A 19,084-nucleotide genomic window follows, 5' to 3' on the forward strand; every position below is an offset into this window, starting at 1 on the left:
TTTGATTTTTTTGATTTTAGACTTATAAAACCAAAACTGAACCGGTCAGTTTTTTTTTAAATTCTAATTGTGTTTTTTTCAATGTTCGGTTTTTTCAAATATTTTTTTTTTTCAGTTTTTTTAATTTAATCATTTTTTTTAGTGTTTTTTACTCATTCCTACACTAGTTAACTCGATATTTTTTAAGGAAAACGGTTCCCTTCGTATTTATTTAATGGAATGAGTTTTTAATGTGTCTCTGTCTATGTTAAGTAAATTCAAGTGGTTCAATTAAAAAAAAAAAAAATGAGTCGAGGCTCTCTCCTATAAGAAGAGAAAAGAGAATCGTATTGCTAAAGAATCTATGCGTGGGATTTTTTTATTTTTTATTTTATAAATCTAACCCTTTTGATGTGAGAAATGACAAAGAAAGCTTCGTAGATGCTGGTCTTAATAACATGAATAAAGATGAAGAGTAAGAGGAAACCAAGAAGGAGGTGGAGTATGATATCAAGGTAGAGGTAATGGATGGGAAGTACATCTAAAACACATAAAAATAAAGAATACAAAATAGCTTTATCAAAGTCTAGAAATTCAGGAGCATTTTTAAGCTATATCATATTTCAATTTATTTCATTCACTTCATCAATTGAGAAGCCTCCCTTCCTTTTATTATATTTATTATACAATCACTTTCATGTTAAGTGTAAAACCCCACTAATATTCCATTACCTATGCATTTATTAACTATACATTTATTAGTTCATTTCAATAATCATACTTGTGTCTTAAGATACACTCTTAGCCATCACCATTGTGGTTGGTTCAATTACATCAAAGTCCTTGTCATTGTGGTTGGCTAATTGAAATAAATTTTTAAATTTTTAGAAGATCATCTTGTAATTAATTTTGAGTTCTCTATTTTATTTTTACTCTTTTATATTTAATATTTGAAATTGTGATCTATACAAGAGGTGCTTTTCCAATGTTAAATTAATTTGTTACTTTTCATAAAACAACAAAAATTTTTTTTTTCTTAAATACAACTTTATTTTAAATCGTGAATGGCTAAATCCTAAAATTTTTCATGCATATTTTAAAATAAAATAAATTTTATTTTTATCATACTTTAAAAAATACAAAAATCAATTAATGGGTATCATAACAAGTTTGTGATTATCCATAGGATTTGGTTGAAATTTCGAAAACATCATAAAGTTCAATTTATTTAATTAATATATGGGGTATAAATTTTACAATGTAATGTATATTCCTGATATTAAATTGAACGAATTGGCAAAAATAAAATATTAGGAACTAAATGTAGAGTTTAATATTTGAGAATATATAATTACATCGTAAAGTATACCCACATGTGTTAAATATACATAATAAAAATAAATACGTCATTAAAATTTGGGCCTTAAAATGGTTATGTTTTAATCTGATATGGCAAAGACCTTCTTATTGAGAGGTATCTATTCTTGAATCATAGACATGCCAATGAATTGAAACATGACTTAGAAAAAAACAATCAATTAATAATATAGCTTACCATAGGTAAGATGTACTAGGAGTGATGTGTTTTTTTTCATGCACAACTAATTTCCTTACCCATACTCTTGTAAACCAGTAAGTGGTGACTCCTCAACCTTTTAAATAATAATTTTATGATTAATCCCATCACATCTAAAACCACTTTCGATTAAGGAGGAAGACTTGTCATTTGATGTCATGCACACTATAACAACCTCTATTGCTCCTTGAAAGTCCATTTTTGATTTGGGAGGAAGACTTGTCATTCGACGTCTTGTACACCACGACAACCACTATTATTCCTTAAAAGTCATAATACAAAATCCATGATAATATTCTCCCATTTCCATTCCAATACTAAAAGGTGTTGTAACTCTCTAAGAGGTTATCGATGTTCTACCTTCATGTGTTGATAAATAAAACATCTTTCTACAAACTTTGCTATCTCTTTTTAATACTAGATCATCAATAGTATTTTTTTAGGTCTCAATACATTTTTGTAATCCTTGAATAAGCTTAAAACATGATTCATGGTCCTCTTTTAAAACTTTTATATATATATATTCTCAACATGACAAGTACACCATTTCCTATTATCCAAAAAGGTTTCTCTCATTATTTGATTTCACCATAGCCTTCATCTTTTCTACTTTCTACTTTATTATTTTGTTAAGCCTAGCCTTTCAAATCTTCTTGTGAGACACTAGTTTCACTGTTATATGTGCCTTCAAGATAATCAATAAAATTATCACCAAATAAATTAACCATTCCTAAATTTGGTATTTCACCAATTCTCACAAAACTGAATTCTAAACCTCGGGTATTTTAAGCAAGTTTAAATGAATATTAAGTAGATAAAATAATAAATAACTAATGTAAATTAGAAATAAAGTATTTCTCGAAAGTTAGTTGAGGAATACAAATAAATTCATGTGAAATTAATGTAGTTTAAACACAATAATCCAAGGAAGATTGAATTGTGAGAAAATGAGAGTTAGAGAAATAAATCAAAGAAATTAGAGGAAGAAAAAAAAGTGATGGAAAGTTACCCGTAAGGCTTGTTTTGAGCACAAAACAAATGAGGAAAGTGTTCTTTCTCAATTACCTTGTTGACTTCAAGAGCTTTGGCAAAATTAAGCACAATCGCTAATTTTTCAAATAGTCGTTTGGTATTAATGTTCATTTAATATTAAAGCATGAAGTATGTTTGTTTTCTGCATAGTAGTTATTGATCATTTGAATAAAATTTCAAACTCTTTTCAAATCTCATTCTATTTTAGCCAAGGATTTCTGAGTCAATATTATTTGAAAACAGATAAAACTTGTTTTTTTTTTTTTTTAATTCACCTAAGATGATGAATCCTCTCTTGATCATTCAAGTATTTTCATATAGTTTATACTACACCCAATATCTTCCTATAATTAATATATTTCCTACTCGTTGGCAATATTCGCACGATAATAATATATTTCCTACCTATAGGCAACATTCACACAATAATAATATTCTTCTTGCCCGTAGACAACATTCAAGCAATAATAATATTCTCTTTCTTGTTGGTAACACTCACACAATAATATTATTTCTCTTGTCCGTTGACAATATTCACATAATAATAATATTTCTCATGCTTGTTGGTAACATTCACATAACAATATTTATAATGCCCATAAGTTTTGTTCACATAACAATATTTTTCATGTCCGTAAACGATATTCATATAACTATATTTTTTATGATACACATAAGTACATAATACATATAATGTTTATCACATTCGAGCATTCAAAAATTTAAGCAAATCAAATAAGTAAGGGGGCAACTCTTACCTTGAACTCCTGTTATACATGCTTTAGAGAAGACGAGTATCACTCTGAATACTTCTCCTGCTCCTCCAAATGCGGATGATCTCGCTCCAGACACTTCTCATAAATAAAACAAGAGGTATCATTATTAATATTTTATAAATTCCACTATATATGTGAATTCTTATATACTCTTAATCACATTCATATAAGTTCATTACCAATACTTAGTTTAAACTTCCAATTATTTTTCTTTAACCAATTCACCCATTGAAGTTTCTAGGTCATTCAATTTCTCATACTCATACTTATTCCATACCATCAAAACACATGCTTACAATTTTTATTCTCCATCCTCAACTCTACTTTACATGTCATTAATATATATTTAGCTACAATTTCTCAACTTATACATCCTTTTACATTTTCTTACAAGGCATTTATGAATTCATTCATATCATCTTATTAATAATAATATCACTACTTTTATTTCTTAGAAATTACACGTTTCAAACTTTATCTCCAATATCTCAAGCTTTCTAATACATTTTCAAGTAAAGCATTCTTATTGTTATTAACATGTCAATGCTTATTCATGCATCACCACTCACACGCGTGCACATTTTTGTGTATTCGAATTTCTTTCTCAATGTATAATCGCTATATTTACTACAAGAATATTTTCACTATTCCCACATTTCTTTTCAATTGGGTTGAATTATACATATAGAAACCATGTGTCCCTTTCAACCTTTTCCTTCTAAATTTAATCTTAAACCCATTCATTTGCACATATAACTACCATTATATAAAAAAATCCCTATACAATTTCTTATCTCTTCACCTACAACTTATTTTGGCTAAATGGCCTTCATGAAGAAATCCATGAATTATTTTCAAATTCTTGTTCATGATTATTCTATCACATTGGATTTCAAGTTTTAAATCCTTAATCCAATACAATATTACATTCAAAATCCTTCCTTTTAATTCTTAAACTTAGGCCGAAACATCCAAGTCCATTTCCTTTGGATTTTTTTTTTAAAAAAATTTTCCCAACATTTCAACTTAGTCAACTCATTTACATGTTGAACTAACCAATATTCAAGAATACAACTCAACTTTCATATCCCAATTTCCCCCTTTACTTTAGTTGAATGCACCCTTATAAGAAATCATGGGGTTTCTCTTTAATTTTCATCATAATTTCACTTAGTTTCTCTTTATTTTTCATCATAATTTCACTTAATTGAAATCATGAAACGTGTTTAACAGCATAATTCATAGCAATATAAACAACAACACATTTTATTACTACATTTTTCATAAACAATTTTAATTTCATTAAAACATGTATTTAATCAAATTTTCAGAAACTAGTAGTAGATTTTAAAAGCAATATGTAATAACCATTGCTTATATATTCAAACCCATTGTCAAGATATAGAACTTGGAGTCTTGCACAATATATCTTAAAAACAGAAAAATCCAGCAGTTAAATTTAACATGTTTGCCTTTATACCAAATTGACCTGAAAAATTAGGGTTTTCTAAACCTTTATTGTTAAAAGAAAACAACTTCTTTCTGGTGTCTTTATTTAAAATCTCCACCGCTTATAAGAAATATATTGATTTTTTTGAACCTCTTTTTCCAAATTTATCAACAATCTAATGGTAGATGAAAAAGAAACACAGTATTGAAGTTAATTGTTCCAAAGCAAGAAATTCTAGCTTTGTACAGTTTTATTTTTTTTACTATAACTTTTAAACAAAAAATGATATTGGAATACCCAAAAAATAGATTGTAGATGAGGTTAAGATAAACACCATATCCAAAATTCAGGTCAATTTGACGGTGAAAGATAGCGCAATGAGCTTCAAATCAATGTTGTCCTATTTTTATCTTTCTCTAGCTTCTCCCTAAACTCACTCCCTCAAACTAAATTCAAGCTTTCCCTCACTTCTTCCAGCTCACAATCATCTCCCTAAATTCCTTATTTTGTTAAGGTTTTGAGAAAAATAAAGGCAAGAAGCTCCCCCCTTCCTTAATGCTCTATCCTATTTTGATAACATTTGGTGAACAGATATAAAAGAATATCGATCTTCTCTTCCATCTCTTTATGTTGTGTGGTTGGCCATTCATGAAGAATATAGCTTCAAGGAGAAGCCTTTGGCGCATTTAAATGCCCTCATTTTGTTTATTACATTCTTGTCTTGAAGTTCTGATAATCACGACTTGACCCCCATTTAATCTTTAATGCTTCTCATCTGCCCAAATGTCAATTTTCATTCATTTTCAAGTCCTTCCAGGACTCTAATTGACCTGGAAAATTTAACCCAAGATTGAATAACATGTTAGTAGACTATTCGTAAAACTTTAACTCAATCCAATAATCAGATTGAAAGATATGATTGATACCGTTAAACTAAATATTAGGTAATTTTACACCAAAAATCTAAATTTTTGCGTACTATTTTATTTACTTACATCATCATAATTTTTAAACTAATTCATTGATGACTCTCATCCATAACCATCATAAAAATTTGCTTAGAGTTTTCACCACTTTTAGTTAAAATAGTGCAATTGTATGCGGGTCTTATAATAACAATCAATGTTTCTCGCGTGTAAAATCATATCTTATTTTATTTAGAATTCTACTCTATTAATATTATTGTATTGTTGTTTTTCTCTCCAATTTATAAAAACCTTCCTTTAGATAATTGTTTTACCCAATTGAGGAATTTATGCTAGTCATTACTGAGTTAATAATTCACGTATCAATTCATTATTTTATTTCATTCGAAATTCAAGTTAAATTTCTAAACATTCTCATCCCATCAATAAAAAAATTTTCTTTTTAATTATTATTTCTCTATTAAAATTTACTATTTTAGCACTAATTTATGATTTTAAATTGAGGATTTACACAGGCATTTATAATTTCATAAATCAATTCATTATTTTATTTTATCATAAATTTAAATTAAATTTTAAAAAAGCTCTTATACCATCTATAAAAAATTTTCTTTCTTAATTATTTATTTTTAGCATTGATTTGTCAGGGTTTACCTACACATTTATATACACACAGTTTAAATATATATATATATATATATATATATATATTATTTTATTTTATATATAATACATATATAAATTTTTTACTTGAGAAATAATAAATATAATATGAATATAAAGAAATCTCAACCAGTAGCCACCCCAAAAATAACTGCAAAATGCGGGACCCACCAAGAAATAAACCCACATCCTTAAACCCTAACATCACTTTTCTCCTTGGCTCGCCCTTACAAGCACGAACAAAACCTTCCTTCCTCCTCTCCCTTCCACCAAAAATTTCTGCTCCATTCTTTAAACACCCATATAAAGCTAACTCTGCTCCTCATGTCGTCATTACAAATAAAGAAAAACTACAGGTGCGTCCCGTCTCTGCAGCAATTCTACAGCGGAGGCCCTTTTGCTGTCTCTTCTGACGGTTCCTTCATTGCTTGCGCGAACGGGGACGCTATCAAGATTTTGGATTCTTCCAACGCATCAATAAAAGCCAGCATAGAGGTTGATACAGATGCTGGTCTAACAGCCTTAGCTCTTGACCCCAATGATAGATTTCTTTTTTCTGCCGGGCATAGCAGGCTTATAAGGGTCTGGGACTTGTCCACTTTCAAATGCATCCGCTCTTGGAAGGTATGTTTAATTTTGACTATTGCTGTTTTAATCGAAGTTGGTTTGATTTACAAATCGATTTTGCATTGATTAATGAGTGATTACTTTAGTGGTTTTGTTTTGGTTGGTTGATGTGTTATTGCGATTGGGCAGGGCCATGATGGTCCTGTGATGTCCATGGCTTGCCATGCTTCTGGAGGGTTGCTTGCAACTGCAGGAGCTGATAGGAAAGTACTTGTTTGGGATGTTGATGGTGGCTTCTGTACTCATTACTTTAAAGGGCATAAAGACGTTGTGACTAGCATTATGTTCCATCCTGATACCAATAAAACTCTGGTAACTTCTATGCAACTTATGACAACACTTCTTACCCAGTCATAATTATGTTTGTTGCTGTTGTTGTTTCCTTATTTACCTCTATCTCTTGTGTGGTCTGCACTCGATTTAAGCTCTTCCTCTTGTCTCAAGTCTAATGTTGATTTTATGATAACTGGACAACATATATGTAAGTTAAAGACTAGAATTTATATTTAAGTTCGAGGTTGCTAATACTATGCATTACTTTTTCCTTTTTATGGATAACTTTAGAACAAAACAATTTCTCACTTAAAATCAGATTTGGGGATTGTAGTTCCCTCGTGAGACTGTAAAAAATGTGTGCAGTAACTTGGTAGAGACAGAGGACTGAAAGAATAAGGATTGACCAAAAAATATCTTGAAGAGAGTAGGATTGCTGAAAGTGCTATTAAAAAACTCAGCATAAAACCCTATGAAAAAGAGGGAGAGTTTAAGTTATATTGAGCAATGCAAACTGGGTTATTGTGTCATGTCACTGTTAGTTTTAGGGATATTGTCATTGACAAAAAACAACAGAGCAAAGACAACAGAAAAAACATAGGTAGTTAACAACTTGCTTCAATTCTTAACGAATGCCTGCATAGTTAACCAATTTTTAATATTCAAGTGTGAAACTGAATTAGTTGGCTTCTGAGTAGTGTAATGGGATATTTTACCCTAATTTTCGTTTAGCTTCTTTTCAGATTCTCCTTAAGATTTGTCTGCACCTTTTTATAAAATATTGTTTATAAAATTGGTTAGGCAGTATGTGTTTCAGTGGATCTTGAATCATATTTGCTGGATGGCCACAATATGAATGTGTGTCTTCTCTGCATGCATGGTGACATTTCCTAACTTAAAAAGACTATCAGTGGGGTTTTTTTTTCTTTTTAATAACATCAAATGGTCTATATAGTTAGAGCACGGGATGATATTAGATTGCTGGATGAGATTAATGAAGAAGACATGTTTTTTGCGTGCTTCTATGCATTTAGTTACTAAGGCTACTTTTTACTTATGTTATGGCTGATCTTTTTGGCTGTTTTCTTATAGCTTTTCTCAGGAAGTGCTGATGCTACTGTACGAGTTTGGGATCTTCTAGCAAAGAAGTGTATCGCAACATTAGAAAGGCATTTCTCAGCACTTACGTCTATGGCAGTGTCTGAAGATGGATGGACATTGCTTACTGCTGGAAGAGATAAGGTACAACTCAACTAATCTTGATAATATCAAAAGAAATATGTAAAGTTTACTTTGCTTCATGTTGAATTAGGTTTATTTAGGTAGTGTTTGGTATGTTGGATAATATTGATTGAACTGGATTAGACAGGATAAATAACTTTCTTGTATTGTGTTTGGTGTGATTTGGATTGGACTGGATAATTTGTTTTATTTGTGTTCGGTAGACACTAGACAGGAAACGACCAACCAGAGGCCTGGACCAGTTCAAGCTTAAAAAAAATAGAGGAAGGGTTGATCTGACCTCACTAGATAAAAAACCCGAGTTGACTTGTGACCCAGTCAACTCAAGATAACAAACATGTCAAAAATCCTTTGATTTTATTTTTAATTTGGGTCAAATCAGGTTAACCCTTCTGACCAGTGACCCAGATCAACTTGAGTTGACCCTTCTAACTCGTGACTCAAGTCTTGCCCTGTTTTGATCTTCGAGTTAAGTTTTGAAACTATGATAATACTTATTTTTATTCTTATGTTGTCTTGAGTTAACCCGAGTTGATCATCCCGACCCTTGACCTAGGCATTACCCCGAGTTGATCCCTTAGTTGGATTTTAAAACTATTATAATAATTATTTTAATCCTTGTGTTGACTTGGGTCAATGATCAACTCTATTTATGACCCAGGTCCAGCACCATATCAATCCTTGAGTCAAGTTTTAAAATATAATAATAATTACTTTTATCCTTATGTTAACCTGGGTCAATGGCCAACCTGACCTCGGTTTAGCCTTGGGTCGACCTTCAAGTCGGGTTTTAAAATTATGATGATAATTATTTTTATCCTTACATTTACCTGATCAGTGATCAACCCGACCTAGGCCTTGACCTAGGTCAACCCCTGAGTCGAGTTTTAAAATTATAATAATAATCATTTTTATTTTTACGTTGACTTGGGTTAATGGTCAACCTGACCCATGAGTTGTGCCTTGTCTCGGGTTGACTTCCGAGTTAAGTTTTGAAACTATGATAATAATTACTTTTATATTTATGTTGACCTGGGTCAATGGTCAATGGTTAACCTGACATATGACTAGGGCCTTGCTCCGGATGCACCCTCGACTTAGATTTTAAAATTATGATAATAATCATTTTTATCCTTTTGTTAACCTGGGTCAATGATCAACCCAATCCGTGACTCGGGCCTTGTCATGGGTCGACTTCTTAGTCGGGTTTTAAAATTATGATAATAGTTAATTTTATTTTTATGTTGACCTGGATCAATCCGGGTTAATCCTTGTGAAGAGAATTTGACAAGCTTGTCCTACCTTTTTTATGAGACAAATTTCTTCACTAAAACAACCTTGAACATGACAAAAAATGATTATTATACTGTCCAAAGATGCACCCAACAACTTTACAAAAAATTATCATGTCCAGTACATCATTGTCCAACATACCAAACACTATCTTAGTATGCTGCAGTGGTCTCAATCTGCAAATGGCTTTTTTGCATATGCAAGCTGTTAACCAGAAACCAATTTCTCTGTGATTTTAGGTTGTAAACTTGTGGGACCTTCATGACTATGTATGCAAGATGACCATTCCAACTTATGAAGTGCTGGAAGGTTTGTGCGTGGTTAAATCAGGGACTGAGTTAGCTTCATTTCTGGGTTCATGCAATCAGAAAAGTGGGAAGAGGAGAGACAGGTCATCACCAATTTATTTTGTCACAGTTGGTGAACGTGGGATTGTACGAATATGGGATTCTGAATGGTAAAATATACAGATGCTTTTTAATTAATTAATGCGAAATCTATTCTACTGGATGCTTTGGGACTGACTTGCATGTTTTATCTTGAATTGTGCTTTTGAGATTGAAATGTACCATATTAGTTCATTCGAATTATTTGTTTGTTTTGACAGTGGGGTTAGCTTGTATGAACAGAAGTCCTCAGATGTTGCTGTCTCCTCTGACACAGATGATTCTCTGAGAGGCTTCACTGCTGCTGTTATCCTTCCATTAGATCAAGGGTTACTTTGTGTGACCGTTGATCATCACTTTCTGTTCTACTCTCTACTTGGACACCCTGAAGAGAAATTCAAGTTAATTCTGAACAAGAGGCTTGTTGGGTATAATGAAGAGATTCTTGACATGAGGTTTCTGGGGGAGGACGAAAAGTTTCTTGCTGTTGCTACAAATCTTGAACAGGTAAGTTGCTAGTTAATTTCTGTTACCTTGATCATGTGCTGATATCTGGAGGCTAGCAATTAATATAGTGTACTTGGGTATATGGTTTGGTTGCTTTGAGTTTTATACAACAATTGGTAGTTAGCAATTGCTGTATGTAGATGCTAGATATTTAGTATGATCACTGGATTAGTTTTTGGCGAGAAAGAAATAGATGTTTCTTGATATGTTGATCTGATAAACATCTCTTCTATAGTTACTCTCCTTTCTTTTAATACTCCGATGTCCATGAAACTGCTGGGTATTTGATAGTCTATGTATACTGATCTTGGCTAAATTAGAGTGCTTGGGTTTGTTTGTAATGTTATCAATTTGAAATTCTATTTGAAGTGCTGCTTCCTAACATGTGTCTCAATTTCCACAATGCAGGTTCAAGTGTATGACATGGAATCTATGTCATGCTCCTATGTATTGGCAGGTCATACTGAAATTGTTTTATGCCTTGACACCTGTGTATCAAGCTCTGGAAGGCCACTTCTTGCAACAGGAAGTAAGGACAACAGTGTAAGTTCCTTGTTTTTCTACAAAATGTTGCGGTAAACAGCTTGTTTGTAATTTCCCCTTTGCTGTTATGCACTAAAATAATTAACGCAATTGTCTCTTTTTCTTTGGTATTTGATCTTAACAATAACATGCTAGTTAGTTATTATTGTGTTTAGTCTCTATTTGCATTTGAAGTTATGCTCAATCTCTTAGTCTGTTCTGTGAATAGGTAAGGTTGTGGAATTCAGAGAGCAGAAATTGCATTGGTGTTGGCACAGGTCACATGGGAGGTGTTGGAGCTGTTGCATTTTCAAAGAAGTGGAAGAATTTCTTTGTTAGTGGTAGCAGGTGAGCACTTTCCCAGGCAATTCTATATATTCATTATTTGGATTTCACATGATGATGCTCCGTTGCACAAATAACAATATTGGATAATGAGAAAATGATAAGTGTTGAGAAGTCGCATTGCCTATATGATATGTATCTTTCTGTCTGAGAAATCTGTCTAGTGTAATGGTAGAGGTCTTGAGCCTCAACCACAAGTCCACAAAAGTGCAGGTTTGAGTTTATGGAGCAGCCACTTCTGTGAAAATGCTGAAGAGCAGGGCTGTCTCCAATAGGTTATATTTATTGGGACTTTTGATGGATACTGGCCTTTTTCCTCTCCTAAGACTGATGCACATAGGCGTTTGGTTTGGTTCTCAATGTCGGCATAGTTGTCATGTTTCTTTTTTCTTCCTCCCCTGATCATCTTAATCTTCTTATTGTTTTAACCCCTTTTTGCCTTATTTAAGCCAATCTGAGATTTTTCTTTTTAAGAATACTTATGCTGATTTTTAGCTTAACTCCTAAATCGCTAAATGTGACAATAATTCAATATGCCTTTCTGTTCCATTTGCTGCTGCTGCTGTGTGAAATAACATCATTATAGAATTGGATAGTATCTTTTTCTCTTTTGTTTACACTTAATAGTCAATATTTTCTCTTATTTTGAATGTCACTAAATATCCTATATAATGCCTTTGGTTAGCGATCGTACCATCAAGGTGTGGAGTTTAGATGGTATCTCAGATGATGCAGACCAGCCTATAAATTTGAAAGCAAAAGCTGTGGTGGCAGCACATGACAAGGATATAAATTCGCTGGCTATTGCACCAAATGATAGTTTGGTTTGTAGCGGTTCACAGGTTAGTAGCCTACAAACCATTACTTCTCTACATAGTTTCTATAAATTATCTGTCATTAATTGTTTTATCCTGATTTTTTTTTGTTCAGGACCGGACTGCTTGTGTGTGGAGGCTGCCAGATCTGGTATCTGTAGTTGTACTTAAAGGGCATAAAAGAGGAATATGGTCAGTAGAGTTTTCTCCAGTTGATCAATGTGTTATAACAGCATCTGGTGATAAAACAATAAAGATGTGGGCTATAGCTGATGGGTCATGCTTGAAAACATTTGAAGGGCACACATCAAGTGTTTTAAGAGCATCATTTCTTACTCGTGGAAGTCAATTTGTTTCGTGCGGTAATGCGGTTTATGCTGCTTTAGTTTTTCTTTTAAATTTTAAATGTTTGTGATCTTATTTTAAATCAGCTTGAATGATTTTTAGGTGCTGATGGTTTGGTAAAGCTATGGACAGTCAAAACAAATGAATGCACTGCTACATATGATCAACATGAGGACAAGGTGATGAATCATTTTTTCTTTCTGAACCAGTTGTCTCTAACTAAAGTTCTCGTTTTCTACATTTATCATTCTGGATACTAATGTGTTAAACAACTAAAACACTGTAGTGAAGAATTTTCTAGGTTCTTACAACAGCACAACTGTAAATATGATCTTGAGTTGATGATCCACATGCAAGTGGGAAAGAAGTTTACTTTCTTCTATGCATGGCTGCATGGATGATTATCAATCTGTTGGGTCGCAGAGGATATCAGTTATTGCATTAACCTAGATTTCATTTGTTCTCATACAGTATGATTTCTATAGAAGGCAGAAGTTTGTCCAAGTAACAGTGCTAAATGATCATTAATATGGGAGGTCAGGTTTTACCATTGTACTAGAAATCATGAAAGGTCAAGTTTGCAATGCGGCATCCTTCCTTGAGTGCTTTCAAAAGTAAAAGTGAGGGGGGACAGGAATGAAAAGGGTACTCTTGTGATTTGTAATCAATCTGCCTTGGCCTGGGTAGAGTTTGAGGGGAGCAGGGTTAGTTTAGGATAGAGTATGCATCTGAAAGTAATGCTTATATTTTGATGATCTTTATTAAAGAAATAGACAAATAGTATTCAGGCTCCTTATGGCTTTGATACTATTTCTCTGATGAACGATCCTTTTAGATTATTGAAACTAACACAAAATAGTAATGATGTGGGCTGAGTTAGATGGTTCAATGGGAAAAGCTGCATTCGTGCCTGGTCCTTGACATTCTGTATGCATCTAAAAACCCCATCAGGGGCTGGTAAAGTGTTGCTGATTCGGCTATTGCATGATTAGATCTCTTTCTCAAGAGTGTTTAGACCATTGCCACATCACGGTTATTTTTGTAGTAAATGTACTTGATTGATTGATTTTTACATGTACATGAACTCATGTACAAAAAATATGAAATATAGGAATAGAAATTTTGACAAAGAACAGGCACTAAATTTACAATTTTCTCTCTCCAAACTATACTTTTATAAATTTACCTCTTACAATTTTTTGGATGGATACCCAGACAAATTCTGTTTTCTGGTGCAAGCAGCTCATGTAGTTGAGAGGCTTTGTAGTCATTCATGAATTTTGTGGTGCTCATCCTTTGCTAATGTAAGATTTCGATTTGCAGGTTTGGGCCTTGGCAATCGGAAAAAAGACAGAAATGTTTGCAACTGGTGGTGGTGATGCTGTTGTTAATCTGTGGTATGATTCAACCGCTTCAGATAAAGAGGAAGCTTTCCGAAAAGAAGTAAACATGTTCAACTCTGTTGGTGTGCTATTTTTGGTTGTGCTTAGCAAACTAGAATGAATTATGGAACCTTACAAGTCGTGAAGTTTTATTATCTTGGTCGTCCAATGCCTAATGTAGTTACTGTGTTGGATGGTGCTGAATGATGTCATATCCTTTGAATTGTTTTTTTAGTTTATTAATAAGACTTGTTGGGTATGTGCAGGAGGAAGGGGTATTAAGAGGTCAAGAATTGGAAAATGCCGTGCTAGATGCTGACTACATTAAAGCTATCCAAATAGCATTTGAACTTCACAGGCCTAATAAACTTTTTGAGTTGTTTGCTGAACTCTGCAGGTTGGAAATGATGTTACATCAATAAAAATGTGCCTGTATGTGTTTTCTGTCTGCTATCCCATTAGCTTATTCAAGTATCCTGCAGGAAGAAGGAAGGTAGCAGTCAGATAGAGAAAGCCCTCCATGTTCTTGGCAAGGAAGAAATTCATCTACTTTTTCAATATGTTCGTGAATGGAATACAAAGCCAAAGTTGTGTCATGTTGCACAATATGTGTTGTTTGGAGTTTTCAACATCCTTCCTCCAACAGAGATTCTTGAGGTGATTGTCTGACTTATCCTTATTTCAGTTGTTCATGGTAACACATGCATAACAAGCATTTCACTGGATTCTGTAATAATCTCTCATGGATCAACTGTTTCAGTTTAACAAAGAGATGGCTCATAGCATGCTTCATATCACAGGCTTCTAGATACTACAAGTTTAGTCATCGTGTAGATACTCATACTCCAGATTTTGAATACAGAACAATCGAAATATTGAAGTCTAGTTAATATTATTTGTTGCTTCAGCGTTCACTACATGCAAGTATCTTAGCATAAATAATTCATAATAGATCCCTCTAAGCTTGTTTATTGTGTTTGTGTGTGTAATAATACTCTTGATGCTTGTTGCATGTTGCAAAATCCATGAATCTACATTTTTGTTTATGGGAACATAATTAGGTGGTTGATGTGAATTTTTTTAGTCACTCTTGGTCACTGCAAGGGATAATTCTACTGGTAAAAACTTCATGGGGTTCGGCAATTCATTCTCTTAGTTTACTTTTGTAGAAAAATAAAATTAATCAAACATCATTTATATAATTTGTCAACTCTAGATATGCACGTTCAACTTAGCAGTGTGATGGTATCAATGTTCAGATAAAAGGCATCGGGGAACTTCTTGAAGGTCTTATCCCATATTCCCAAAGGCATTTAAGCAGGATAGACAGACTTGTGAGGAGCACATTTTTGCTCGACTACACCCTACATGGAATGTCAGTTATTGAACCAGATACTAATGCAACAGAAATGAAAGATGCTGATCAAGAGCAAGAGCTGACTTCAGAAATGTTGAAAGAGAAGGCTCCCTCAAAGAAACGGAAATCACACAAATCTAAAGATAGTTCACGTAAGAAAGTCAAGGGTGCTGCTTACACAAGCGTTGCTCCAACTTCCTTGAAGGCATAGACGCATAGCACAATTCATACGACTGTACTCTGTGATCTATTTGTTTTGGCGTACAAGTAGGGTTTTCTTTCACTGAAGGTAATATTTTTGACCTAGAACATTGTAGAGAATTTGTCTTCCATTTCCTCCCCAAAATCTTGAACAGGTGTTTGATTCCGCAATGCTTTCGCTGTAACAAACGTTGTATGAAAACCAATATTTCTACACGACAGTGTTGATTGTCGTTGTTGTTTTTTGACCTGTACAAAATTGACAAAACTCTACTTCCCTCGTCCATGTGAGTGGTGTAAGAGAGTTTTTTCTTCTCTGGTGAAGTGCATGAGTTGAAACCGTGGCATTCAGCATTCTTTCGTAGTTGTGATTATCTGGGGGTCGATATTGATTCTTGTTTCTGTCAATTTTAATGGCACGCAATGTCTGTTGTCATAGCTGCTTGGAAATAATCAACCAAATTCGTCTGGTAATGGATGACTTCGTTTTTTTGTTACGGAGAAGTCGAACTCTTGATGCTGACATGGCAGGCTTTCTGCACAGCGTTTCTGACCATTCTCTGAAGACATTGCTTAAGAGACATTAATAAAAGGTGTTTCAGGGAGCTTTTTGTATCAAGAGACGTTCATGAATTTCTAGGGAAAGAAATTTGAGATGCTAAGCATTCTTGTGTGCAGTTTGTAAGTTCAGGAATCTCAAATTTTGAAGAATCGTACATGTCTTTTCCAACTAAATAAAAACATCATTTTCTAAGAGGATATTTCAAATCTATAAACTAAAAGCCTCATTGGAATAAAATAAAAGAACTTGAGAAGATTGTCCCTCGTCATTTTAAACTACAAAAATTGAGAATTATGTATGATTGCAATCTTTCTTTCTTTATGAATCTGGTGGGAATTGGAAACAAGACTTGATATTTAGGGCTCGCAACTTTAGGCAACTCAATTTTAAATGCACTTGCAATGTAAATATTAGTTCAAAGTTTTTATATTTTGTGAGTTTGGTAGGGGTTGTTTTTTAAAATATTTTTCACTTAAAAAAACATCAAAATAATATTTTATTTTTATTTTTAAAAATTTATTTTTGATATTAGCAAATCGAAACGATGCAAAAACACTAGTCAAATTAATTTTTTAAAAATTATATTTTAATAAAAAAAACAAATTGAAATTCACTTTCAAATCAAACCATGTCTTAGACTTGAAAATATATTATGTTTTAGTAGAAGGTAGTCCAACACTTCAACTTATACTCAAGTTGCAATTGCGATAATAAGTAGTCCAATATAACAAATAAAAATGAAAAATATACTAGTTGCCCTAGAAATGAAAACAACACATCAAGGCATGAAATAATATTAATTATTTTGAGTGCATTTCTTTTCGTTGTTCTTTCAAATACAAATTCAATTCACATTGATATTCCCAAAACAATTCATGGAGAGCCAACTTCATCCTTCCAAAGTGCGTATTGACACAATCACTGTAAAATCTTGAATAACAATAACGCACACAAGTAAACTTAAAATGAAAATCCAAAATGATAAGGAATCCGATTCTATACACACACACACACGTTTTATTTGTTTCCTATTATATAGGATTTGATAACTACTATATATACATATATAATGAGAATCAATCACCTCAGCATTATTGAGAGAATACAACTATTTTTAAACCGTGTTATGATGTCAGAGCTCCTTTAGGTTTTTCTTTTTACCCGATTTCTTTATCATGACTATCAAGAGCGGAGCTAGAATTATTTGTTAGGAGGGCCAAAAAATATTTTTTAATTTATTATATATAAGTTGTAAAAATAAAATAAAAACTGTTTGATTTAGTTTTATTTAAAGAATGTATTACAAAAATATATAATAATCTTTGTACCTATTAAATACAAACATACAAAGTATATAAGAAACATTAACTAAAACGAAGCATTATTTATGTTTAATAAACTTTGTAATAAAATAATAAATAATAATTCTTACATATTTATTTTAATTGTGTTCATCGTTCTTTCATAGAATAGAAATCATCGATTACCATATCAATTGTGAATCTTTCAATAATTTTTTTTTTTGTATAGACAATCAAATAATTTGCAAGAAAATCATCCTCCATCCGATTGCGAAGTCTTGTTTTAATAATCTTTATCACTGAGAAAGCTCGTTTAGTAGTTGCTGTCGAAACAAGAAGAGTCAAGATAAGCCGAATCAACCTGTCAATGAGTGGATAAATTGTTGATTTTTCTGTTTCAACCAATCCTTGACATAAATCTGCAATCGATGACATATTCTTTAACTTTGGATGATTAGGTACATCAAGCTCATAACGTTGCAACTGAAATCTCAAATTAATTTTTTTTTTTTGTCAAAAGAATCTTCTGGATAGAACTTGTCAATAAGTAAGCATATATATCTTCAACATTGAATAATTTATAGCTATTTCTAGGATCTAAAATTGTGCTCAATTTAAGAAGCTCAATCACTTGTTCATTGAATCTGTTATTTAGCTCTTGCAATTGCTAATCAATGATAGCTGTAAATATATCACCTTGGTAGTGATGCTCAACTGTTATTGATTTTGTTTTATGACGTAGTGATGCTCAACTGTTACTAATTTTGTTTTATGATGAGATCGTCCCACACTAGAAAAACAAGCACTCATATTAGGAACTTCAATGTATTGATGCTTACAAAATGATGCCACTTCTTCTAAAATAATTTATTAACCATCGTCTCTTAACTTCTGCATTAAAGTCTCTATGCTAGTCACCAAATGCATAGTATTTAAAATGTCTTGAGATTTTTGTTGCAATGCTTGACAAAGTAAATCAATAATTTCCATAACATTCTTCATTATATGTAAGAAGAATGCAAAATCAAATGACATTAGCAACTTAAATAAAAAGGCTGCATCACCACATTAAGAATAAGTAGATCCATCTAAGGCAATGTTTTTAAGAACCAAGCAAGTTGCCCCATATATTTTTATCAAACTACAAATTGATTTGAAGTGTGAACTCCATCTGCTATCTCTAGGTCATTACAAACCACTTACTTGATTAACTTATTTACCCATTTCAATCTCACCAATATCAACTAGATGCTTAATTGTAGCTGCTTGAAAAGCCCATAACTCATCATTACGCTTGTAAGAAGCACTAACAATGTTAATAATAAAGATCAAATTCTAAAAGAAAGTGTGAACATTAGATATTTCTCTAGCTGCAGTAATAAGAGCCAATTGTAACTAATGAGCTAAGCAATGTACATAATATGCATAAGGGCAATCATTAATGAATAAAGCTTGCAAACCATTCCACTCTCCACGCATATTACTAGTGCCGTTATACCTTTGACCCCTAATATTTTGAACATC

The 19,084-nt window shown here is 32.5% G+C and overlaps 1 protein-coding gene across 1 annotated transcript; it reads left to right on the forward strand.

The window, feature by feature from the left end:
- Positions 1–6,607: 6,607 nt before the first annotated feature.
- LOC118053539 (protein TORMOZ EMBRYO DEFECTIVE) lies at positions 6,608–16,048 on the forward strand. Its single transcript, XM_035064824.2, has 14 exons — positions 6,608–7,026; positions 7,159–7,341; positions 8,395–8,544; positions 10,077–10,294; positions 10,445–10,730; positions 11,139–11,273; positions 11,482–11,600; positions 12,283–12,439; positions 12,528–12,774; positions 12,860–12,936; positions 14,081–14,200; positions 14,406–14,536; positions 14,622–14,796; positions 15,399–16,048. The coding sequence occupies exons 1-14, from the start codon at positions 6,727–6,729 to the stop codon at positions 15,705–15,707; spliced, it is 2,607 nt and encodes an 868-aa protein (XP_034920715.1). The 5' UTR covers positions 6,608–6,726; the 3' UTR covers positions 15,708–16,048.
- Positions 16,049–19,084: the final 3,036 nt, after the last annotated feature.

This window comes from Populus alba, chromosome 13 (assembly GCF_005239225.2).
Source record: "Populus alba chromosome 13, ASM523922v2, whole genome shotgun sequence".
Classification (NCBI taxonomy): domain Eukaryota; kingdom Viridiplantae; phylum Streptophyta; class Magnoliopsida; order Malpighiales; family Salicaceae; genus Populus; species Populus alba.

Excerpts from the sequence above, each read along its gene's own strand:
- LOC118053539 (XM_035064824.2), top strand. The coding sequence starts at position 6,727 with ATGTCGTCATTACAAATAAAGAAAAACTACAGGTGCGTCCCGTCTCTG. Across the intron at positions 11,274-11,481 it reads CAGGAAGTAAGGACAACAGT|GTAAGGTTGTGGAATTCAGA; the intron begins GTAAGTTCCTTG and ends TTCTGTGAATAG. Across the intron at positions 14,537-14,621 it reads TTGTTTGCTGAACTCTGCAG|GAAGAAGGAAGGTAGCAGTC; the intron begins GTTGGAAATGAT and ends AGTATCCTGCAG.